The sequence below is a fragment of the Dasypus novemcinctus genome, chromosome 7, assembly GCF_030445035.2.
Source record: "Dasypus novemcinctus isolate mDasNov1 chromosome 7, mDasNov1.1.hap2, whole genome shotgun sequence".
NCBI classification, from domain to species: domain Eukaryota; kingdom Metazoa; phylum Chordata; class Mammalia; order Cingulata; family Dasypodidae; genus Dasypus; species Dasypus novemcinctus.
The window spans coordinates 43656331-43682358 of NC_080679.1; the positions used below are offsets into that span (position 1 = coordinate 43656331).

Sequence of the window (26028 nt, forward strand, 5' to 3'; positions counted from 1 at the left end):
ATCTTTTTCAAGATCTTTTTGGCTATTCAGGATCCCTTAACCTTCTACATAAATTTGATAATTGTTTTTTCCATTTCTGCAAAAAAGGCTGTTGGGATTTTTATTGAGATTGCTTTGAATCTGTAAATCAGTTTGGGTAGAATTGACATCTTAGCTATATTTAATCTTCCAATCAATAAACGCAGAATGTCCTTCCATTTATTTGTATTCTTCAGTTTCTTTTAGCTGTGTTTAGTAGTTTTCTGAATACAGGTCCTTTATGTCCTTTGTTAAGTTTATTCCTAAATATTTGATTATTTTCATTGTAGCAGTTTGATATTATTGATGAATTCCAAAAAGAAATATTCGATTATGTTTGTAAACTATCTTCACTTCTGGGCATATTAGATTATATTGGATTCTGAGGTTTACTTGATTAAGTAATCAGGTAAACCTTTTATGCCAGTAGGGTGTTGAGTTCTCACCCTTTGGTGGGTGGGGACTCACAGATAAAAGGCATGACAAAGGACAGAGTTGAGGGTTTTTGATGTTGGAATTTGATGCTGAAGCCTTGAGCTGGAGCCCTGGGAAGTAAGCTCACAGAGGAAACAGAAGCAAACCCCAGGAAGAGAGAAATCCTGAGCCAAGGAAAAACAAGCCTGAGGAAGGGAGGAACCCAGGAAACGTGAACCCTGACAAATATTGGCAGCCATCTTGCTCTGACACGTGGAAATAGACTTTGGTGAGGGAAGTAACTTATGCTTTATGGCCTGGTATCTGTAAGCTCCTACCCCAAATAAATACCCTTTATAAAAACCAACCGATTTCTGGTATTTTACATCAGCACCCCTTTGGCTGACTAATGCAGCTAATATAAATGGAATTTTTTCCCCTGATTTCCTCCTCAGGTTGCACATCAGTAGTGTATGGAAATGCTATTGATTTTCATGTATTGATCTTGTATCCTGCCACTTTGCTGAACTCATCTATTAATTCTAGTAGCTTTGTTGTGGATTTTTCAGGAGATTCTATATATAGGATCATATCAATTAATAGTCAAAGTTTCACTTTTTCTTTTCCTATTTTAGTGCCTTTTATTTCTTTATCTAGAATAATTGCTCTAGAACCTCTAGCACAATACTGAATAACAATTGTGAGAGTGCATATTCTTGTTTCATTCCTGTTCCCAGCAGAAGGCTTTCAGTCTTTCATCATTTATTACAATGCTAGCTGTAGGTGTTTCATATATGCACTTTTCTGTGTTGTGAAAGCTTCCTTCTATTCCTGTCTTTTGGAGTATTTTTATCAAGAAAGGGTGTTGTATTTTGTTAAATGCCTTTTCTCCATCAATTGAGAGGATCATGTGGTTTTTCTTCTTCAATTTATCAATGTGGTTTATTACACTATTTGATTTTCTTGTGTTGTACCACCCCTTCATACCTGGGATAAAACCCATTTGATCATGGTATATAATTCTTTTCATATACCTTTAAATTCTGTTTGCAAGTATTTTGTTGAGGATTTTTGCATCTATGTTCATTAGAGATATTGGTCTATAATTTTCTTTTTTTGTAGTACCTTCCTCTGGCTTTGGTATTAGGGTGATGTTAGCTTCATAGAATGAGTTTGGTAGTATTCTTTCCTGTTCAATTTTGTGGAATAGCTTGAGCAAGATTGGTATGAGATCATCTCTGAATGATTGATAGAATTCATCTGTGAAGAACATCTGGTCCCGGGCTTTTCATCTTTGGGAGATATTTGATGTCTGCATAAATCTCTTCACTTGTGACTGATTTGTTGAGGTCTTCTAGTTTTTCTAGGGTCAGTGGTGGTTCACATGTTTCTAGGACTTTGCATTTACCTACATTGTCTAGTTCATTGGCATACAGTTGTTCATAACATCTGCTTATGCTCTCTCTTAATTCTGCAGGGTCAGTGGTAATGTCCCCCCTCTCATTTCTGATTTTAGTTATTTGCATATTTTTTTTTTCTTTGACAGTCAAAGTAAGTGTTGATTTTGTTGATCTTCTCAAAGAACTAACTTTTGGTTTCGTCAATTCTAATTATTTCTGTTCTCAATTTCACTTATTTTTGCTGTGATCTTTACTTTCTTTCCTTCAGCTTGCTTTATTTTTTGTTTGCTGTACTTTTTCTAGTTTTTCCAGGTGTGCAGTTAGACCTTCAATTTTATATCTTTTTTATTTTTTGAATATAAGCAATGAGGATTATAAATTTCTCTCTCAGGACTGCCTTTGCAGTGTCCCATAGGTTTTACATGTTGTGTTCTCCTTTTTTATTTGTCTAAAGATATTTGCTGAATTCTCATGCAATTTCTTCTCTGACCCACTGATTATTTAAGAGTGTGTTGTTTAATCGTCATATACTTAATGAATTTTTCCTTTTCCTGCCCATTATTGGTATTCAGCTTCATTCTGTTATGATCAGAGAAAGTGTTTTTTATAATTTCATTCTTTTCAAATTTGAGGCTTGTCTTGTGACCCAACATATGGTATATCTTGGAAAAGGACCCATGAACACTTGAAAAAATATATATCCTGGTATTCGGGGGTGCAGTGCTCTATGGATGTTTATTAGGTTTAGTTCATTTATTGTATTATTCAAGTTCTCTGCTTAATTTTCCTCTCTCCAGATGTTCTATCCAATACTGAGATTGGTGTATTGAAGTATCTACTCTTATTATTATTTTTTAAAGATTTATTTATTTCTCTCCCCCCCACTTGTCTGTTCTCTGTGTCTATTTGCTGTGTCTTCTTTGTCCGCTTCTGTTGTCATCAGCACAGGAATCTGTGTTTCTTTTTGCTGTGTCATCTTGTGTCATTTCTCCGTGTGGGCAGCGCCATTCCTGGGCAGGCTGCACTTTCTTTCGTGCTGGGCGGCTCTACTTACGGGGCGCACTCCTGGCGCGTGGGGCTCCCCTACGCGGGGGACACCCCTGCATGGCCCGGCACTCCTTGCGCACATCAGCACTGTGCATGGGCCAGCTGCACACAGGTCAAGGAGGTCCAGGGTTTGAACCGCGGACCTCCCATGTGGTAGACGGACGCCCTAACCACTGGGCCAAGTCCGTTGCCTCTACTCTTATTATAAGACATCTATTTGTCTTATATCTATCAGCTTTGCCAGTGTGTGTTATGTATCTTGGGGCACTCAGGTTAGGTGTGTAATTATTTATTACAGTTATTTATTCTTGGTGAATTGCTCCTTTTATTAATATGTAATGTCCTTCTTCATCCCTTATTAATAGTTTTGCTTTTAAAATATATTTCACTCCAGCCCTTTTTCATTACTTTTTTCATGGGATACCTTTTTCCCACCTTTAACTTTTGTGTGTATGTGTGAAGTACTGGGGTCCAGGAATTGAATCCAGGACCTTGAATGTGGGAAGCTGGCACTCTATCACTGATCCATATCAGCTTCCCTGAATTGGTTTTTTCATTTTTCATTTTTCAGGAGTCACCGGGAACTCAACCCAGTACCTCCCATGTGGGAGGCGGGTGCTGAACTGCTTGAGCCAAATTGCTTCCTCCACTTTCACTTTTAACCTGGTTGTGTCTTTACATCTGGGTTGAGTCTCTTGTAGACAGCATATAGATGGCTAATATTTTATAAATCCATTTTATCAATCCAAGTCTTTTGATTGGGGAGTTCAAGCCATTAACATTCAATATTATTACTGTAAAGGTATTACTTCATCCATTTTGTCCTTTGGCTTTCTGTTGTCATATCATCCTATTATCTGTCTTTTTACCCTTTAATTTACTCTTCCTAATAATCTTCATTTCTAGACTCTTCTCCAAGTCTCTCACCGTTTTTTCCTTTTAGGCTGCAACACTCCCTTTAGTGTCTCTTATAATTCTGGTCTTTTGATAGTGTTTTCTACCAGTTTTTTTTTTTTTTTTTTTGACTTTTTATGGCTTTATTTCACACAAATAAAACTTGAAAATAAGCTGTCTATTCATTTTCTTCGCTGCGTAGCCGGGCATTGGGATTGGTGACTCTAATGGCCAGCTGCGCTGCTCTTTCCACAATGGCTTTGCGGTTCTTGGAAGAAACGTTGTGAGCAATCTCAGCACAGTAAGATTTGTTGCACATGAGCAGCACTTCCAGCTCCTTGACATTGTGGACCAGGAACTTTCGGAAGCCGCTGGGTAGCATGTGCTTCGTTTTCTTGTTGCTCCCATAACCAATGTTGGGCATCAAGATCTGGCCCTTGAATCTTCTCCGCACCCTGTTGTCAATGCCTCTGGGTTTCCGCCAGTTACGCTTAATTTTGACATATCTGTCTGACTGGTGCCTGATGAACTTCTTGGTCCTCTTTTTGACGATCTTGGGCTTCACTAGGGGTCTGAGGGCAGCCATGATGCCGGGTCGGAGATGGCGGCCACCTTCGTAGGCAGCGCCGAGGAAGAGAGCTCTACCAGTTTTTGCTTGTCTGTGAAGATTTCGAACTCATCCTTATTTTTTAAGGATAGCTTTGCTGGATAGAGAATTCTTGGCTGGTGGTTTTTCTCTTTCAATACTTTAAATACATCATACCACTTTCTTCTCTCCTCTATGATTTCTAATGAGAGGTTGGCACTTAATCTTATCGAGGTTCCCTTGTATTTGATGCTTTGCTTTTCTCTTGCTGCTTCAGAATCTTCTTTTTATCTCCGATATTTGTCATTCTGAATAGTAGGCGTCTTGGGGTAGGGGTATTCAGATTTATTCTGTTTTGGTATGTGTTGTCCTCCTTGGATATTGGTATGTATCGTCTTTCATAAGGGTTGAGAAGTTTTTGGCCATTATTTCCTCACTCTTTCTTCTCCTTTTCCATTCTCTTCTCCTTCTTGGATACCAACGATGTGTATATTTCTGTGTTTCATGTCATCATTCAGTTCCCTGAAACCCTGTTCATTTTTTTCCATTCTTTTTTCTTTGTGTTTTCTTTTTTCAGGTTCAGATGTTCTGTTTTTGAATCACTAATTATGTCTTTGTGTAATTCAAATCTGCAGTTATGTGCCTCTGATGTATTTTTAATCTCATCCATCATGTCCTTCATTCCCATAGGGTTGGTTGCTTTTCTTTGCAGCCTTTCAAATAGTTCCTTATGCTCATCCATAAAGAATATCCTTTATCTCTTTTTAATTTACAGTTTGAACCTTTGCTAATTTTTTTTTTAATTTTAAAAGAAGCTTTAGATTCCATAAAAGTTACATAAAAAATATAGGAGATTCCCATAAACCCTATCCCTTCTCTCTCCCACAGTATCCCACATTAACAATACCTTTATTAGTGTGGTACATTTTTTATAATAGATAAACAGATATTGAATCATTACTAACTGTGTACTATAGCTTACATTGTACTTTATACTTTGCTCCACACAATATTTTAGGTTTTGACAAAATGTGTAATGGCCTGTATCTGTCATAGCAACGTCATGCAGGACAGTTCCAATGTCATGAAAATGCCCCCATGTTACACCTATTCTTTCCTCTCTCTCCACTCATAACCTCTGGTGACCACTGCCTTTGTATCAGTGATAAGAGTTCTTCCATTGCTAGAATAATAATAAGTCTATAATAGAATAATAATATGTCTGCTTTAGTCCATTGTATATTCCCCAATCTTGAGGATTTGGGGATGGTGATGCCCACTCTGTTTCTAATTGAAAGGGGGCTTACATCCCATGGGGCAGATGGAGGGAACTATCTTGTGTGCAGTTGTAGACTCTCTCTGTTCCTTGGGATGGGTGTTTTCCATCATCCTCTCCTTGTTAGGTTGTCCTGGATGAGTCCAATGAAGTGGAGAGTAGGTGCTGCAACTCTGCTGAGATTCAGGGTTCAACTGGCACATGAACAGAGCAAAGATTTAAGTCTCTGGGACATATATTTAACAAGTATTGTGCTAAGTATAGGTTCAAATAAAAGGGGCAGAAGAGTCATGTGTAGAGAAACTATAAATGAGTCTAACTGTTAACACTGGAGAGCATAAATTCCACAGTTAGCCCACTGACAGTGTGCTGAATTCCTGAGCTTGTCTGCCCAGCTTATAGTATCTAGGTATCTCTAGAGTCCTCAAAAGCCTCGCTGTTTGAGGCATTGTTTACTGTGGCAGTCAAGGAGATCCTGCTGACACGTGCATAAGAGTAGCCTCTGGAATGACCTCCTGACTCCCTTTGAAACCTCTTAGTTATAAAAACTCATTTGTATTTAATATTTCCCGTTTTTGGTCAAGGACTTTTTCCAGATACATTGCTAGTTTGCACTTGGTAATATCCCTTGTTGCCAGGGAGGCTCATCCTGGGTGTCATGTCCCATGCTGGGGGAAGGTAGTGAGTTTGGCTTAAAGAGAGACTGCATTTGAGCAACAAGTACCCTTTCAGGAGGTAACTTTTAGGCAATATATAATACTAGGCTAAGTCAGTTTCACAAGAAAAGCTTCATAGGTATAATCATCAATATTAGGGCCTGGCGTAATGGTCTGTCTTCCTTTACTAAGTTAGGCACTGCCCATGTACTTGAGGGATTCTTTCTGTTTTAGTAGAGAATGTAGCAGGACTCCCCAGGATGGGAATTCGATATTCTTTCGGTTATTTTATAAGTTTCTGCCCACTGAGACAATGCCCCATGAACATTTGAACATGTTCATATGCCTTAGAGGCATGCCCCAGGTGCACCCCTCCTCACACATCCCCCTATCACTGACACCTGCCATCAGTTATACTCCCCTGCCTCAGTTTTGACCCTTCTGTGATCCAATTCCACTCCAAAAAAGTGAAAAAAATAAAATTAAGAAAATAAAATAATTTTAAAAATAACAAGTAAAATACAAAAATTAAAAATTTGAAATAAAAATTTTTTATACATTGTATGTTTCATCATTGTAACATCTGTTATCTTGTGTATACAGTGACAGTTCCTTCCATATGTTTCCCCATTCTCTTATTTTTTTTCATTTTATCTTCAAAGAAGTTTTAGGTTACATAAAAGTCACATAGAAAATATAGGGGATTCCCATTTGCCCAACACCCTCCCCCTTTTCCATTCTCCCCTATTAATAACATTTTACATGTGGATGGTACATTTTTTGCAACTGATGTACAAATATTGAAGCATTGCTACTAACCATGGTGAATGGTTTACATTATTGTTTACATTTTGATCTGTACACTTCTGTAGGTTTTGATGAAATTTAAAATATCCCGTATCCATTATTGGAAGATCATGCAGAATAATTCTAATACCCTAAAAATTCCCTATGTTCCCTCTAGTCTATTCTTACCTCCCCCTTCCCTCAGAACCTACAGTAACCACTAAACATCAGTTTCTGAAGAATAAGATTCAGTTACTTGCAATAATATTGTGACGGGCTTGATATATTGGTCTGATTTATTTTATTTAGGCACTGCCTATGTTCTCAAAACATTCTTGTCTCTAATTGAGAAAACAGCATGATTCCCCAGGATGGGAGTTTAATATTTTCTTATTTATTGTGTGGGCCTCCATCCACTGAGATAACACAATGACAAGATGAACCCTTACATATTCCATAGAAGCCTGCCCAGGTGCACCCTGTCCTGTATGCACCTCCCCGCATATCCAACACCATATGTTGGAGGACCAGTAGTCCTCCCCTACTATATTTGCCAAAAGAACATTCCCTACATTGTAGTTTTAACTACAGACCTGCAAATGCCCAGAGTTCACATACTCCTTCCCTAGCCCTCTCCCCAGTTTCATGGTTAGTCCAACCCAAACCCCCCACCTTACCTCCTTCACAGAAAAGCGCTGCTGAACTCAATAGCATCACTGCACCACTGTCATGCCCATCCACTGCACAACAGCATCCTTCCAACTTCTCATAGATTTTGCCCATATGGACATTGGTTCACAACCCTCTACTCCCTTTCTTTCTCCTGTAAACCTGTCTTCCAGACTCTAGCTCTCTGAGTCTGTTCAATTTGGTTAATTCATATCAGTGAGGTCATGTAGTACTTGTCCTTCAGTGACTGGCTTACTTCACTCAACTTAAGGTCCTCAAGATTCATCCATGTTATCCCATGTATTAATATTGCATTCCTTCTTACAGCTGAGTAATATTCCATTGTATATATACCACAATTTGCTTATCCATTCATCTGTTGATGGGCATTTGGGTTGCTTCCAATTTTTGGCAATGGTGAATAATGCTGCTATGAACATTGTTGTTCATGTCCCTGTTTTCAATTCTTTGGATATATACCCAGCAGTGGGATAACTGGATCATATGGCAGTTCTATAGTTAGCTTCCTGAGGAACACAAACTGTCCTCCACAATGGCTGCACCATTCTACATTCTCACCAGTAGTGCATAAGTGTCCCCTTTCCTCCACATCCTCTCCAACACGTGTACTCCTCTGTTTTTTTTTTAATAGCGGCCAGTCTAATGGGTGTAAGATGATATTGCATTGTAGTTTTGATTTGCATTTCCTAAAAGGTAGTGATGAACATCTTTTCATGTGCTTTTTAGCCATTTGTATTTCTTCTTTGGAGAAGTGTCAATCAAACCACTTGCCTGTTTTAAAAAATGTGTTGTTTGTCTTTTTATTTTTAAGATAACGTATTTCCTAATATACGCTGGCTGTTAGTCCCCTATCAGATAGATGGTTACCAAATATTCTCCTATTGAGTAGGCTGCTTTTTCACTTTCTTGGCAAACTCCATTGAAGTGCAAAAGTTTTTAATTTTGAAGAGGTCCCATTTATCTATTTTTTTCTTTGTTGCTCATGCTTTGGGTGTAAATTTTATGAAACCGTTTCCTATGCAAGATCTTGTAGATGCTTCCCTACATTGTCTTCCAGGAGATTTATGGTCTTGGCTCTTATATTTAGATCTTTGAGCTATCTTGAGTTAATTTTTGTATAGGATGTGAGATAGTGATCCTCTCCCATTCTTCTGGATATGGATATCCAGTTTTCCAAGCACCATTTGTTGAAGATGTTGTTCTCTCCCCATTGCATGGGCTTGGAGGCCTTGTCAAATATTGTTGACCGTATATGCGAGGATTATGACTATTCTTGTGCCAACACCATGCTGTTTTGACCATTGTAGTTTTGTTGTATGTTTTAAAGTCAGGTAGTGTTGTTCATCCAATTTCATTTTTCTTTTTCAATATGTCTTTGGCTATTTGGGGCCCCTTGCCCTTCTAAATAAATTTGATAATTAACTTTTCCAATTCAGTAAAAAATGCTGTTGTAGTTTTTATTGGGATTGCATTAAATCTGTAAATCAATTTGGGTAGGACAGACATCTTAATTATGTTTAGTCTTTCAATCCATGAACAGGGAATATTCTTCCATTTATTTAGGTTTTCTTTGATTTCCTTTAACAATGTTGTATAGTTGTCTACATACAAGTCTTTTTATTTTTATTTTTTCAAAGATTTACTATTTTTAAAAATTTCTCTCCCCCTGCCCCTGTTGTGTGTTCTCTGTATCCATTTGCTGTGTGTTCTTCTGTGTTTGCTTGCCTTCTTTTTAGTGGCACTGGGAATCTGTTTCTCTTTTTGTTGTGTCACCTTACTGCATCAGCTCTCCATGTGTGTGGCGCCACTCCTGGGCAAGCTGTGCTTTTTCTGCATGGGGTGGCTCTTCTTGTAGGGTGCACTCCTTGCACTTGGTGTTTCCCTATGCAGGGGACACCCTGCGTGGCATGGCACTCTTGTACTCTGTGGGCCAGCTCACCACACAGGTCAGGAGGCCCTGAGTTTGAATCCTGGACCTCCCATATTGTAGGTGGATGCTCTATCAGTTGAGCCAAATCCAATTCCCCCTTTACATCTTTAGGGAAGTTTATTCTTTTGTACAGTATTTGATTCTTTTAGTTGCTATTGTAAATGGAATTTTTTTCTTGATTTTTCTCCCCAGATTATTATTTGTATACAGAAATCCTATTGATTTTTGCATGTTGATCTTATATCCTGCACTTTATTGAACTCACTTATAAGCTCTAGAAGCTTTGTTGTATATTTCTCAGGGCTTTTTATATATATGATCATGCTGTCTGCAAATAGTGAAATTTTTACTTTTTCCTTTCCAATTTGGATGCCTTTTATGTCTTTTTCTTGCCTAAGTGCTTGATCAAGTGCTTTTAACACAGTGTTAAATAGAAACAGTGAAAGTGGGCATCTTTGTCTTGTTCCTGATCTTAGAGGGAAAGGTTTTAGGATTTCACCATTGAATATGATGTTAGCTGTGGGTTTTTCATATATTCCCTTTATTATGTTAAGGAGTTTCCTTTTATTCCTATCTTTTGTAATTTTTTTTTTTTAATTCAGGAAAGGGTGCTGTATTTTGTCAAATGCTTTTTCTGCATCTATAGAGATGACCATGTGGTTTTCCTTTTGATCTATTTATGTGGTGTATTACATTGATTGATTTTCTTATGTTGAACCATCCTTGCATACCAGGGATTAAACCCACTTGGTCATGGTGTTTAATTTGTTTGATGTGTTGTTGAATATGGCTAGCAAGTATTTTGTTGAGGATTTTAGCTTCTAGGTTCATTAGATTGATCTATAGTTTTCTTTTCTTGTGACGTCTTTGGCTTTGGTATTAGGGTGATGTTGGCATGATAGAATGAGTTAGGCAATGTTCCCTCCAATTCTGTTTTTTGGAAGAGTTTCAGCATGATTGGTATTAGTTCTTTCAGGAATGTTTGGTAAAATTCACCTGTGAAGCTTTTTGGTCCTGGACTCTCTTAATTGTGAGGATTTTGATATCTAATTCTATCTTCTTACTTGTGATTGGTTTGTTGAGTTCATCAACTTCTTCTTTTGGCAATATAGGCTGCTTGTGTGTTTCTAGGAACTTGTCCATTTCCTCTAAATTATCCATCTTGTTGTAATATAATTTTTCAAACTATCCTCTTATGATACTCTTTATTTCTGTGGGGTCAGTGGTGATGTCCCCTTCCCATTTCTTATTTTACGTATTTGCATCTTTTGTCTTTTTTTCTTTGTTAGTCTAGCTAAGGGTTTGTCATTTTTATTACTCTTGAAGAACCAGTTTTTGGTTTTGTTTATTTTTTCTAGTGTTTTCTTATTTTCAATTTCATTTAGTTTTGCTCTAAACTTTGCTGTGTTTATTTCTTTCTACTTCCTTTGCAGTTAGTTTGTTGTTATTTTTCTAATTCCTCCAGGTGTACAGTTAAGTCTTTGATTTTGGCTCTTCTTTTTTTAATATAGGCATTTATGGCTATGAATTTCCCTCTCAGTACAGCTTTTGCTGCATCCCATAGGTTTTGCTATGTGTGTTATCATTTTCATTCATTTCAAGGTAGTTACTGATTTCTTTTGAGATTTCCTCCTTGACCCACTCTTTGTCTAAGAGTAAGTTGTTTAACTTCCATATCTTTGTGCCTAATCTGGTTCTCTGCTCCTTACCGATTTCCAGGTTCATTCCATTGTGGTCAGAGAAATTACTTTGTGTAATTTCAGTCTTTCTGAATTCATTGAGAGTTGTTCTGTGGCCTAGCATGTGGTCTATCTTGGATAATGATCCATGTACACTTGAGAAGAATGTATATCCTGCTGTATTTGGGTGTAATGTTCTGTATTTGTCTATTAGGTCCAGGTCCTCTAATGTATTATTCAAACCCTGTGTTTATTGATTCTCTTTTGAGATAGTTCTTTTTAATGGTGGTAATGGTATATTAAAGTCCCCCACTATAATTGTAGAAACATCTATTTCTCCAATTAGTTTTTCTGGTATTTGCCTCATGTATTTTCAGGTGCCTTGGTTAGCTGCATAAATGTTTATGATTGTTCTTTTTTCTTGATAGATTACCCCATTTCTTAATATATAATGTCCTTCTTTGTCTCTTACAATAGCTTTGCATTTAAAGTCTATTTTGGCCAATATTGGTATAGCCCTTTTTTTGTTATCGTTTCCTTGTAAAATTGTTTTCCAACCATTCACTTTCAGCCTCCTTGCATCCTTGGGTTTAAGGTGTGTTTCTTGTAGACAACATATAGATGGGTCTTATTTCCTTAGCTATTCTGCCAATCTGTTTCTCTTGACTGATGAGCTTAATCCATTAACACTCAATGTTACTACTGTCAAGGAATTATTTACATTAGCCATATTTTCTTTAGGTGTATGTATGCCATATGTTGTTTTATTCTCTTTTCAGTTGTTCTTACACTCTCCTCCAACTCTCTCTCTCCTGTTTTTTCTTTTTGACCTCCAGAACTCCTTTTAGTATTTCTTGAAATGCAGGTTCTTTTTGACATAGTCTCTTAATTTCAGTTTATTTGTGAATATTTTGAGTCTTCCTTATTCTTGAATGCCAACTTTGCTGGATAGAAAATCCTTGGCTGGAAGTTTTTTTCTTTTTGCACCTTAACTATATCATACAACTGCATTCTTACCTCTATAGTTTCAGATGAGAAATCAGCACTTAATCTTATTGAGCTTCCCTTATATGTGATGGTTCTCTTTTCTCTTGCTGCTTTCAGTATTCTCTCTTTGTCTTGAGCATTGGACAATTTGACAAGTATATGTCTTGGCGTAAACTTGTTAGGAATTATACTGTTTAGTGTGCACTTCACTTCCTGCACATGTCCATCCATCTCCCTCCATAGGGTTGGGCAATTTTCAGCCATTATTTCCTCAAACATTTCTTCTGTCCCCTTTCCCTTCTCTTTTCCCTCTGAGATGCCTATACTGCATATTTGTGTGTTTCATGTTGTCATTTAAATCCCTAAGTCCTTGCTGAATTTTTTTCTATCTTTTTATCTATCTGTTCTAGTATATTTAATTTCAGATATACTGTCTTCCACATCCCTGATTCTTTCCTCTGCCTGTTCAAATCTGCTGTTGTTTCCAGTGTATTTTTGATTTCTTGGATGGTGCCATTCATCACCATTGTAACTGTTATCTTTTTATGTATGTTTACAATTTCTTCAGTATGTTCTCTCAGTGTCGTCTTAATATCTTAATCTCTCCCTTTACTTCATTAAGTTGATTCATGATATTTGTTTGGACATCTCTGATTAGTGGTTCCATGTTCTGTATCTCCTGGTTTTTAGTTTGTTTGTTGGACTGAGCCATGTCTTCCTATTTCTTGGTATGGCTTGTAATTTTTTTTGGTGTCTAGTCATCTGTTTATCTTGATGGGTTTATTCAGTTGATTAACTTCTCTTTCTATGCTATGGTTTTATTTTGTTGTTTTTGTGTGTGCGGTAAGGTTTCACTCTGACACTTTGTTCCTTACTCTATTTTGTTGTTGTTGTCTATGTTCCCTTGAAAGAAAAAAAATTAGGTACAGAGAAAAGGTAAGAAGAGAAAAAGGATAATAATAATAATAGTAAAAGGTATGAAAGGAACCATTCAAGACCTAAGAAATTGAAAAATTAATGCAAGTACGAAGTGCAGAGGAATAAGATTAGAAAAGTGGAATAGATACAATGAAACAGGAAGCAAAATAGAGAAAACTGTATGGAATGAATTAAAAGGCTGGACTTGTGAGAAGAGGGAAAAAGAAAAAAGTGAAAGAAAAAAGGAAGTAAACAGAGAAAAACAGAAAGAGAAATAAAAACAAGAAAAATTGGAGACCAAATAAAAGAGGTCAAATAAAAGAACAACAGAAAACAGAAGCTATAAAGATGGAGAGAAAAATAGCATAGGTAGCATAAATTGGTACACAAAAGAAAAAAAGGAAAAAAGGAAAAACAAGCAGAAGAACAAAGGAAGGGAAACACAACAAACAACAAACAAGACACCAGTGACTCATTGAAAAAAAGGAGAAGAAAACAAAACAAAACAAAAACCACACAAAAATAAACATGGAGGGAAATGGATGTGGCTCAACTGATAGAGTGTCCAACTACCATACGGAGGGTCCAGGGTTCAATACCCAGGGCCTCCTGACTGGGTGGTAAGCTGGCCTATGCGCAGTGCTGCCGCGCGCAAGGAGTGCCGTGCCACGCAGGGGTGCCCCTGCGTAGGAGTGCCCCATGCACAAGGGGAGCTGTCCGGCATGGAAAAAAAAGCACAGCCTGCCCAGGAGTGGTGCCACACACACGGAGAGCTAATGCAACAAAATGAGACGGAGTTTCCCAGTGCCACCTGACAATGCAAGCAGATGCAGAAGAACACACAGCAAATGGACACAAAGCACACAATGGGGGGAAGGGGAGAGAAAAAAATAAAAATAAATCTTTAAAAATAAATAAATAAACATCTTAGAACCCTACAGATCTTCTCAGGCTGCTGCTGTTCATCAGTCACTCATCCTGCAGCCTGCCCTCTGTAGGTTTTGAACTGGTCGTGAGTAAAATAAGGGAAATTTTTTTAAAAGAACCTTTTAAAATTTTTATTTAAATAAGAGATCCAAGAAAATCTAATACAATGAGAATGTCTATATATTCCCTGTCATAAAGTTTCAGCTGGATGCCTAAAAACCTGGCGGATCACTTCTCAAAGAAGAGCTGGAAATTTAACCAGGGACCTTGTATATGGCTGGAATTCTTCCACTGAGCTATTCTGCCTCCTTAGGTTAATTAGCCTTTCAGAAGGCTATCTCCCCTTTTCCCTCAGGTAGGTTAGATTCCCTGCAGTCCCCTGAGTCCTGCTGATCTGCCGCCTGTCTCTGTCTCCTCTCTGATGTATATAATTCCTCTCTTTACCTAGGTGGCTGGGCATGACGGCCTGCTTGAGGAGATCCCCCTTCCCTCTCCCTGTTGAGTGGGGGTCCCTTCCAATATTCAAGGGGAGCCCAGCTGGCTAAACTCACAGCAAAGAAATTACTCTACCTCCCAGACCCCTCTTTCTCACAGGGAATCTGCCTTCATATTCCCTTTTGGAGCAGGGAGCCAGTAGCTCTGCCTTGGCTATCTGCCCTGAAGGCGGGGTGTATGTGCTGCCTCCAGCCACCGAAGCAAGCAACCCACGATTTCTCCCTGGCTTCTCTGTCTAGTACCCTCTTAGATGACTTAGAGCACCTTCTCGTTCTGTATATATCCAAAGGAGCTGACAGGGAGGAAGACATCTGCTCTCCTCTCAGTTAGATAAAATTGGCAGGAGTTTACCCTGGCTTAATATTTTGGGAACCCTTCCTGGCGGCCGGGAGGTTTAATAACTCACAATTAATTGTTTTGGCTTCTTCTGTCTCTGACCCTCACTCTCCTGGAAGTTGTAAAATAGTATCTTGGTTTGCTGTACCCCAAAGCAGCCCCGAAGGCAGCCTCTGGCTCTTCCTCCGTTGGTTTAGTGAGAGCTGAGCCTTATGTGCCTAACCAGTCAGCCCTGTCCACACAATTCTCTCATATGCATCGTAAGTTCATTTCTTCTTACAGTTGAATAGTATTCCATTGTATGTATATACCAGATTTTGTTTATCCATTGATTGGTTGATGGACACTTGAGTTATTTCTGTCTTTTAGCAACTGTGAATAATGCTGCTATGAATGTTGGTGTGCCAGTATTTGCTCGTGCTTTCAGTTCTTCTGAATATATTCCTAATAGCAGAATTGCCAGATGGCATTTCTATATTTAGGTTTCTGAGGAACTACTATGGCTGATTGATTTTTGACAAGGCTGCCTAGTCCTCTCAATTGGGAAAGAGTAGACTCATCAACAAATGGTGCTGCAAAAACTGGATATCCATATGCAAAAGAACAGAGCAGGACCTCTATCTCACACCATATACAAAAATCAACTCAAAATGGATCAAAGACCTAAATATAGAAATAGGACTCTAAAGCTCTGAGAAGAAAATATAGGATAGCATGTTAATGACCTTGTGTTAGGCAATGGTTTCTTATACTTTACACTCAAAGCACAAGCAAGAAAAGAAAAATAGATAAATGAAACTTCATAAAATTAAAAACTTTAGTGCATCAAAAGGACTCTGTCATGAAAATGAAGACAGTTTAATCAATGGGAGAAAACATTTGGAAACCACATATCCAATAAGGGTTTAATAGCTAGAATATACAAAGAAGTCCTGCAACTCAATAATAAAAAGACAAACAACCAAACTTAAAATTGGGCAAACGATTTGAACAGACGTTTCTTCAAAGAGGATATGCAAATGAGTAAAAAACAAAAATGCTCAAACTCGCTAGCTTTAAGGAAATGCAAATCAAAACCACATTGAGATCCTATTTCACACCCACTGTAATGGCTACTATTAAAAACAAACAAAAAAATTGCAAGTGTTGGAAAAGATATTAAGAAATAGGAACACTCATTCATGCTGGTGGGAATGTAAAATGGTGCAGCCACTGTAGAAGACGTTTGGCAAGTCCTCTGAAAGCTAAATGTAGAATTACCATATGATCCAGCAAGCCTTCTGCTATTTATATACCCTAAAGAATGGAAAGCAGGGACTAGACAGATATTTGCACACTTATGTTTATAGTGGCATTATTCACAATTGCCAAAAGATTTAAGCAACCCACGGGTCCATCAATCAATGAATGAATAGGTAATATGTGGTATATACATACTATGGAATATTATTCAGTATTAAAAAGGAGTGAATTTCTGGTTAATGTGACAACACGGATGAACCTCGAAGACATCATATTGAGTGAAATAAGCCAAACATAAAAGGATAAATATTGTATGATCTCACTGATATGAAATAATTAGAATAAACAAACCCATAGAGTTATAATATAGAATAGAGGTTACCAGGCCTGGTTTGGGGGTAAGAAATGGGGAGTTAATGCTTAATTTACACAGCATTTCTATTTGGGTTGATTCTAAAGTTTTGAAAATGGATGGTGCTGATGGTAGCACAATATTGTTAATATAATAGCACTAATTATGTAGGTGAATGTAGTTAAAAAGGAAAATTTTAGGTCGTATATATTTCTAGAATAAAAATTAAAAGATAAAACATAGGACTGTATAATACAGTGAATCCTATTGTAAATGATGGACTATAATTAATATTAAAATTATAAAAATGTTCTTTCATGAATTATAACAAATGTACCACAGTAATGCAAGGTGTTAATAATAGGGTGATATATTGGGAAAAATATACCCTAATGTAAACTATAGACTGTAGTTACTACTACAGTTATAATATTCTTTCACCATTTGTATCAAAGGTATCACACTAATGCAGGGTGTTAATAATGGGTGTAGGGGTATATATGGGAAAGCTGTATGTTTTTACATGATTTTTCTATAAGCCTATAATTTCTCTAATTAAAAAACTTTTTAAAAGATAGGTATTTTCACACACTCATTGTTAAAATGTCACCTTACCCTGGGAGAACAGATTAATATGTATTTCAAATGTCTGCTAGTTTACATATGAGTGACATCCATTCGTCATTATTAAAAAGGTTAGCAAATTTGGAACACTTGTATTTTGTAAATTCAAAATGCATGATACATCTTTGTGCTTGCCATCTTTTAAAAAATGCTTTGGCATGGGATTTTTAACATGTTAATTCCCCATCTGTTTGTAAAGCAGAGTAAATATTCTACTACTAAAGTAGATCCACTTAACTGGCAAATGTAGTACTCTGAAAGCAGACAAAGCATGAGGGCAGTGATATGAACCCCTCTGAGTGTAGAATTTAGACTTTTCCCTCAGGATATTTACCTATGCATACAGACTAAGGATGATACTTAACATCTGGCATATGAACAGACTAAGGATGACACTGTCAGTTTATATTAGTATAATGTATTTTCTTATTTGTTAAAGAATAATTATAAATTCTAATACTTCTAATATTTTCTCCCTTTCCCTGCATCAAAGGTCACTACTCTGAAGGAAAATCTCTGGGCCCTGCTGTAGGTGACCTTGCTTCATGGGGTCAGAACAAATTATTCCCAAGTTTAGTAATTTCATGTACCTGTAATTTGCACAGTGAATGGAAGGTCTGACCAGTCATACCTGTTATGCTTCTTCCCATGTGAAGAGCTCAGTTGGGGGAAAGCATAAAGGCAAAATTCTCTTTCCTTGGCAGTTGCTTTTATTATAGTGAAATTGTAATTTTTTCCCACCTGTCTGTCTTCAATACAAGACTATGAACTTCTTGAGAACAGGGACACGTCAATGTTGAAATCAGCACAGGGCCAGGAATACCTGTAAATTTGTGGTAGCATATCTGAAAATGTGAAAAAAATTAATGAAAGGTTAGTGAAGTTTCAGTTAAGGCTAGGAAGAAAGAGTATTGTAGGAAATGGTTAAGTATATGAGCTAGTGGGATTTCAAAGAAAAGTGTAGAATGGAGGGGAGTGGGTCAAAAAGAGTCATTGGGAAGAAGTGCAGAACAATGCATGAATGAATATACAGACTTTAGATACCATGAGGAACATCTATTCAAGGTGGAGTCATTGGTGATAGAGATGAAAGGCATAGTGGAATTAAATGAAATAAAAATTCTCTGGAGGTTCAGGAAAAATTCTAGGTAGTATCAGAGGCTTTATGAGACTAGTTGTTTAGACTGTATTCTTTGCTCAATGTTCTAAATAGAATTTTGGCAAAAAAGTTACTTTGCTGATGTTGCTGCCATTGATGAGAATGCCGCTCAGCTGAGCAAGGGAGAGCAAAAAGGTAGTAAATGAAGCAGGGTGGGGGTGGGGGGGGGCAGGTACCAGTATTTTTGCCAGGCTGTTAAAAGATGTATTGAGCAGTAGTGTTCTAAAGGAGATTTTTTTCCCCTAAGTCAAGATAGACTTCCAAATAAAAGTTACCAAAACATTAGAAAGCATGAGAGATTCCACATTAAACACACATTTTAATATACCACAGTTGGATATTTCTTTGCCAGTACAGTAATTTTCACTCAGTTGCCTTAAATTTCAAATATAGTCATATATATGTAATAATAACAAAATGATCAAAGAGATGTAAAACGAATTTTAAAAATATAATTAAATTTGTTAAATATAGTAAAACTATTTTTTCCATTATAACTGAGGCTTTGTTATATACTTTAAAAGTTGAACAAGTAATTCTTGGAAAATACATATCAACAAAGATTCCTGGGAAGATAATGCTTGTGTATGAGGCCATGTTGATTCAAGCTCAGCAAAGGTTGGGATAAATACAATACTCCTTTTCAGATTAGATTTTTAATGGACTGTTTTTTCTTACTCTCCTTTGCCCTCTCTTTCTCCCTCTCCTTTCCTTCTCTTCAGTTTCCTTTTTTTAAAGCAGTTTTATTGAGATATAGTCACATACCATACAGTCAACCAAAGTGTTCAAATCAGTGGCTTGCAGTATAATCACTGTGTGCATTGATCACCACAATCAGTTTTAGAACATTTTCATTATTTCAAAAAGAAAAACCTTTGTAGTCACCTGTCAATTCCTCTAGCCTTCCAGCCCTACATAACCAGTCTAATTCTGTCTTCATACATTTATTTATATTTACATTTTATATAAATGGCATCATACCAGATATAGTACTTTGTACCTGGTCTCTTTCACTTAGCCCAATGTTTTTTAAAATTATTGTAATTAATTTTTTCACATTTTTTATTTTATTAAAGTATAACATTCATACATTAATATACATAAACAATAAGTGTATAGTAAAAGTGTGAATTTACAAAATATAATACCTAACATCATACAGAGGTTCCATGTATCACCCCACTACCCACAACTTGCGTTTTTGGGAAACATTTGTTACAAACTATGCAAGAGCATTATCAAAACATTACTACTAACTATAATTTTTTTAAAATTAGAGAAGTTGTATATTTATGTGAAAATCATGTAAAAAAATACAACATTCCCATTTACCCCTCCTATTGTTGACACTTAGCATTGGTGTGGTACCTTTGTTACAATTGAAGAAGGAATATTAAAATATTACTGTTAACTACAATCCAGTTTGCTTTGGGTGTATTTTTCCCATTTACCACCCTATTATTAATAGTTTTCCATGATATTAGCAAACACACAAATTAAAAAATAAGATTTTACACCAAACCACAGGCTCCTAGATTTAGGGACTTACATCAGAATTACCTGGGGGAATTTAGGAACATTTTAAGCCCAGGCCTTTCCGCTGGAGGCAGATTCAACAGGGGCCAAGACTGGGTGTTTTTAAAAAGCTCTTCAGGCAGCCCTGATGTTTCCCACTGGGCAAGTTGCTGATTTCAGGCTTTCTGGGACTTGTGCTTGGGAGTCTGGGGAGCTTTTCTGGCAGATTTTCTTGGAGTGGCAAAGGACTTGGCCTCTGGCTTTTTTGGAGTCTGTCTAAGGCCTTTTTTCCCAAGTGAGGAGTTGATTTCTTCCTCTGTCTCCTCTTTGATTCTTGGCTTCTTTCCTGGGTCTTTACCTGGAGTCTCCGCCTCTGCAGCTCCAGGGGTCTTTGAAGCTAGCTGAAGGGGCCTTTCTCTTCTTCCCCATTTGTGTGTTGGGACCAAGGCTTCTTCTGGAAGATTTCTTTACTTTGGCATGTTTTTGCATCGTTTCTTTAGCAGGTGTTTTGTCCATTGGTACCAGTAGTGGAATCTCATCCTCAGATCTGTCTTCCACTTTAAATGGGGCTTTCACTTTGCCTCGCTCCTGCTTCTCAGACCCTGTGGTGTCCTCTGTTGGGAGGCCACAGCCTTTCACTGGAGTGCCACTGGCTTCAGCAGGTGCCTGCTCTTTAGAAAGGGCTTGGCTTTCTCTTTTCCTAGCATCTTGTATTTCTCTTCTTCTCTTTTTTTAATTTGAGCTTTTTTGCTTCTTTTTTTACTTTTATTTTTATTTTTTCTTTGCCTCTTTTTTCTTCTGACCAGGAAGGCTTATTCCTTTAGCATCATCCCAACTGCTCTTAAATGAAGAAAAGATTGGAAGGGCAACTGATTTCTTAGTTTTCAGGTATAAGAGCTTCACACTCTCCCATTTCTCTGGCAATTTTTCTGATGTACATTTGTTACAGTTCATGAAAGAAGTCTTATATTTGTACTATACTTTAGAAATATACATTAAAATACCTTGTAATAAAGCATAAGTTACTTCCCTCACCAAAGTCTATCTTCACGTGTTGGAGCAAGATGGCTGCCGATGCCTGTGAGGGTTCAGGCTTCCTGGGTTCCTCCCTTCCAGGGTCTTGCTTCTCTCTGGGTTCAGGGTTCCTCTCTTCCTGGGGCTCCAGCTTAATTCTTCAGCATCAAACTCCAATATCAGAACTCCAATATCAAAAACCCCCAACTCTGTCCTTTGCCAAGCCTTTTATCTGCCTTTTATCTCAACGCCCTACAGGCACAAGAGGTTTACCTGATTACTTAATCAAGTAAACCTCTGAATCCAATATAACCTAATATGCCCAGAGGAAAAGATCAGTTTACATGCTGAGTTTGGCTTAGAGAGAGGCCACATTTGAGCAACAAGGAGGCCCTCAGGAGGTAACTCTTCGGCAACATGTAATACTAGGCTACTTTGATATCATTTTCCTGGAAGTCCAGTTAGTGTTCTTGAAGATGATATAAAGACCTTTAACTTGTAAGACAACATGTACCTCCCTTCATTCCTTGAAGATCTACCCCCCCATCTTTTCTTCTGACCACCAACCAATAACTAGAGTTGTCACAAGAAAATCCAGCCCAGGATGTGCTGGGTCATCTGGGAGAAAGAGGATATTATATCAAAGGAGTTGTAGTACCTAGTCATATGTACTCTCAAGAATCAGGATAGTATGTATGGGACCAGATCTTGAGGGTGCTGAATAAACTTCAGACAAGATAGAGTTTATTGATATGGGAACATTTTCCTGTTATATAAGATTTAACACCCTAGCAAGGACCCTGGGAGATGGTGCTAACATACTGCCAAGCAAGCTTTTCAGAGTTTGAAGGAAATGATGTAAGAAAAGTGAAATAGCAGATGTTGAAAGAATGATAAAAAAAAACCTCAGAGACGTGAACATACTAGAGTGAAAATATTGTTTGGAAAACTCAGCCAATCACTATACTTCTTGGGAAGAATCAGAGGCCACTTTGTTTACCAAACCAGTAAGGCATGCACTGGTGAGTAGGGCATCAGCATCACTGAGAAGTTCAGTGGTAATTTCCTCTGTATGTCAGGGTGGGAAATAGGAGAGGCCACTATGAAACCGAGCTCTAGGATGTCAGTGAGGATTTCAGTAAAATACTGAAAAAAATAATTGAAGTCATGGGGAGGTGTAATTAATATAATAAGTGGAATACATGCTATGGGCTGATTTATAAAACACAACATCCTTAGAGACAATAGTAATGGGCAGTCAACAAGGATATTCGCCCATTTTGTAAAACAAAAAGAAATCAATAATGGATGTTTAGAAAGGTGAGGGCAGTACCTCCAATAAAAAGTCACAAACCTTGCCCAGTTTCTGAACTGCAACCCAAAATTTCAAAGAGAGGCCAGATAACTGGACAGAAGGACCTGACAAACACCATGGCACCTTGCCCAAGGGGACCCATGGCCATTTACTTGGTAATTGTACTTTGGGGATATGGGAATACCCAAACATTTTGGGAACTGCAGTTTCAGAATTGACATTAATATCTGGGAGCCCAAAGTATCATAATGGCATTTCTGTTATAGTGGAGACTTGTGGGACCAACTGATAAATGGAGTCCTGGCCCAGGTCTGGCTCAGAGTAGGTTCACACACCCATTTGATGATCATTTCCCCATATCCCAAATGTATGATTTGGAATGGACATACTTGGTATTTGGCAGAATTCCCATATTGATTTCTTTTTTATTATTATTATTTTTTTATTTTTTTTTAAGAATTTTTTCTTTTTTTAAGATTTATTTATTTATTTAATTCCCCCCCTCCCCCAGTTGTCTGTTCTCTGTGTCTATTTGCTGCGGTCTTGTTTCTTTGTCCGCTTCTGTTGTCGTCAGCGGCACGGGAAGTGTGGGCGGCGCCATTCCTGGGCAGGCTGCTCCCTCCTTCGCGCTGGGCGGCTCTCCTTACCGGGTGCACTCCTTGCGCGTGAGGCTCCCCTACGCGGGGGACACCCCTGGGTGGCAGGGCACTCCTTGCGCCCATCAGCACTGCTCATGGGCCAGCTGCACACGGGTCAAGGAGGCCTGGGGCTTGAACCGCGGACCTCCCATGTGGTGGACGGACGCCCTAACCACTGGGCCAAGTCTGCCGCCCATGATTTCTTGATCTGTGGTGTAAAAGCTGTCAGACTCAGAAAGGCAAAATGGAAACCTCTGAAACTGAAGCTCTTCTACTTTGTCCAAATATTTATTCAGAAACAATGTTGCATTCCAAAAAGAAATTGCAAAAATTGGTGCCACCCTTAAAGACATAAAGTATGCAGGAGTGATAGCCTCCATCATTTTCTTCATGAATCAGGCTGGCATTTATAATTCAGATGTATACTAGAATATGACACTCGAACAACTACAAAGATACAAAGATAACCAAATAACAACCCCTGTTGAAGCTCCCCCCTCCCCCCATATAGTATCTTAGCTAAACAAGATCAATATAAACTCAGGTACTTGGTGTATTGGACTTGGGGAGCAGATGCTCAGTGGTTAAGCACCTGCTTCCCATGCATGAGGTCCTAGGTTCAAATCCCGGAATCTCACACACACACACACACACACACACAAAAGGATAGATAGATAGATAGATAGATAGATAGATAGATAGATAGATAGATAGATAGATAGATAGATAGATAAACACACACACATTAGTTCTCTTCCATTGTTTTGCTTTACTTTGTCAAGAATTTCTTTCCCTTTCCTCTGATACTTATATATTTTTCTTTATCTCATTTTCATTCTCCTCATTGGTTTCCTGCCTTTTTCAATGCCCTTTATTAAGTTTTCATTTGAATCTGCTCTACCTTTAGTATTTATTTCTGAGATGGTTTTGTCTTTTTAAATTTCTTTCTTGAGTTGATCAATACTCTTTTCCTTTCTTTGGTCCATTTCTGTAAGTTATAATTGCTGAATTTATTTAGTTTTTATATATGTTTCCAAATTCATCTTTACAGATATTTAAATTTAGTTTGAGGTGTAGTTTCATAGTTTTCTGCTGATTTTTGGTTGTTCTCTGTATGTGTAGGAATTTTTATCAGCTGACATTTTTTCCTTTTTTTAATTTTTAAAAAATATGATAGCTTTAAATGGAGTTTGTTTGATTTTCCTTATTTTTAGTCGTTTCTTGGATAGGATTTCCAGTTTAACGTTATCCTCTTCTTTTCTGTTTTTAAGTGCAGTTTCTTTACATGGATGAAATTGTACTTGGTAGGAGGGAGGGAAAGAGGTGGATATTACTTGTAGTTCTCTTTTGTTTCTCTAGCATCCTTAATTTTCTTTTCTTATATCTTTTTTCCCTTTCATTGCCCTGTATGTAAGGGGCACTTCTCTTTGTCCCTTACTCTAGAGGAGTGTTTCTCTCAGGCAGCTACCTCTTATCCTTCTCATTTTCAAGTCCCTTTTCTATAGCCATTCTGTGAGCTACCAAGTCCCAGACCTTGTTCAGAATTTTTGCACTTAATGTTGAACTTTCTTTTTCTCTGGGTGATTTTCTATGCTTCCTTATGTTTTCTGCTTCTCTCTATTTTCACAGAGTCTCTTTAAGACCTCTTGCCTTGCTGTCTGTTCCCATAGATTTGCAATGGTGACAGGAGTTCCAGTAATAGATCTTTTGGAATTAAAAAAAAAATTTTCTCTCCTTATAGGAAATTTGAAGTTTGTGATATTCCCTCTCTTAGTAATGTTGGGGGCAAAGGCTATGTGTGGTTTTGTTTGTACTCTTTGTTGATTATGGATTTTGTTTTGAGGAGATATTTGAATTTAATGTAGCTCCCATACTAGGACCAATTGGAACTCTCACCTTATAAACTTTTAAACATATCCCACTGTATGTTGAATCTCTTAACATACTGAAGAACTCAATGTTCATATTACTTTGTACTTTGTTCTCATGCTTCCCTTAATGATTTTATATTTAATTGTGTATTTTTTGTTTTCACTATTAGCTTATTGAAAATAGGGATGATTTATTTTTGTCATATTAATATCCCACTGCCTAGAATGGGATGTAATACTAGATATTCATAAAATATTTGTTGAATTGAATTAATCTTGTATCTAGTTATGTTCTTCTTTTCCTTCTAAAGACTTATTTTATTTACATTGTAGATGCTGGGAAAAACTCTTAAAGGGTCTGAGAGTAAAGAACTGAATGTAACACCTGATATACCAAATTTGGTGCCATTTGGGGATGTGGTATGTATGACTGGTCCTTAACAAACCTGAATACATTATTTCTTATCTCATATGAAAAGTTGCTTATTATTTGGTAATCAAAAAGAATGTGTAAAAATGGTCCTTTCTGATAACATAGTCATTAATTTTTCATTTTTAAGACTCGGAGAAACATTCTAATAATCACTGCAATTATGTAAAACATCATGATTCATAGAAATAATGTTTTTTGTACTAGAGATTTCCAAACTTAGAATAATCTGGATTACTTTTTAGAAATACTGATTTTTTTAAGAAATAAGATTAATAAGACCTGCTAAATTAGAAACTCTGGGAGTGGGGCCTGAGAATCAATATTTTTACTGAGCTCTTTAGATGATTGTAGTCATTGTCATATTTAGGAACCTTTGGGCTATAGTTTGAAAATTGATTTCTACCCCTCCTCCATCCAAAAGCCCCAGAAACAAAATGACTATGGTATGAGTTGATTCATTTTATATATATTACCTTCTTCTCTGAATCATAATCGTAGTTGGACTATAAGTATTCATTGTCTGAATCTAAACTTAGAAGAGATTCTTTGAAATGACTTGGCTATAAGTAATATTCATGACATTATGTTGACATGCTAATTTCTGTAATCCGTGCACTTGAATATGACTTCTGCATTTCTTTAGACTTGAAATTTCAAAGAATATTCTTATCTCAGCTATATTTTCTAACATAATAGTTTGCATTTTCTTAACTGTATTATATATTGCTAGATACTAAAGAGCTTCTATTAAAAGTTAGTGGAAGTTTTTGACAGGGAGATATTTGACATGTGAGGGATAGCTGCACTTTTTCTTTGAAAGTTCTGT

At 37.3% G+C, this 26028-nt stretch overlaps 2 protein-coding genes across 3 annotated transcripts in view; one reads left to right on the forward strand and one right to left on the reverse strand.

Annotated features, from left to right (window-relative positions):
* Nucleotides 1–26028, forward strand: part of C2CD6 (C2 calcium dependent domain containing 6) — a 259407-nt gene that overhangs the window by 11415 nt on the left and 221964 nt on the right. For both annotated transcript variants that reach the window (XM_058300370.2, XM_058300371.1), the window contains exon 2: nt 25103–25189. In XM_058300370.2, the coding sequence (XP_058156353.1) occupies nt 25103–25189 (87 nt within the window). The remainder of the gene's footprint in view (nt 1–25102; nt 25190–26028) is intronic.
* Nucleotides 3937–4406, reverse strand: LOC101427854 (large ribosomal subunit protein eL32). Its single transcript, XM_004458891.4, has one exon. The coding sequence runs from the start codon at nt 4357–4359 to the stop codon at nt 3952–3954; it is 408 nt and encodes a 135-aa protein (XP_004458948.1). The 5' UTR covers nt 4360–4406; the 3' UTR covers nt 3937–3951.

Bases quoted from the DNA above. Each gene is read 5' to 3' on its own strand.
- LOC101427854 (XM_004458891.4), bottom strand. From the start codon at position 4,359: ATGGCTGCCCTCAGACCCCTAGTGAAGCCCAAGATCGTCAAAAAGAGG.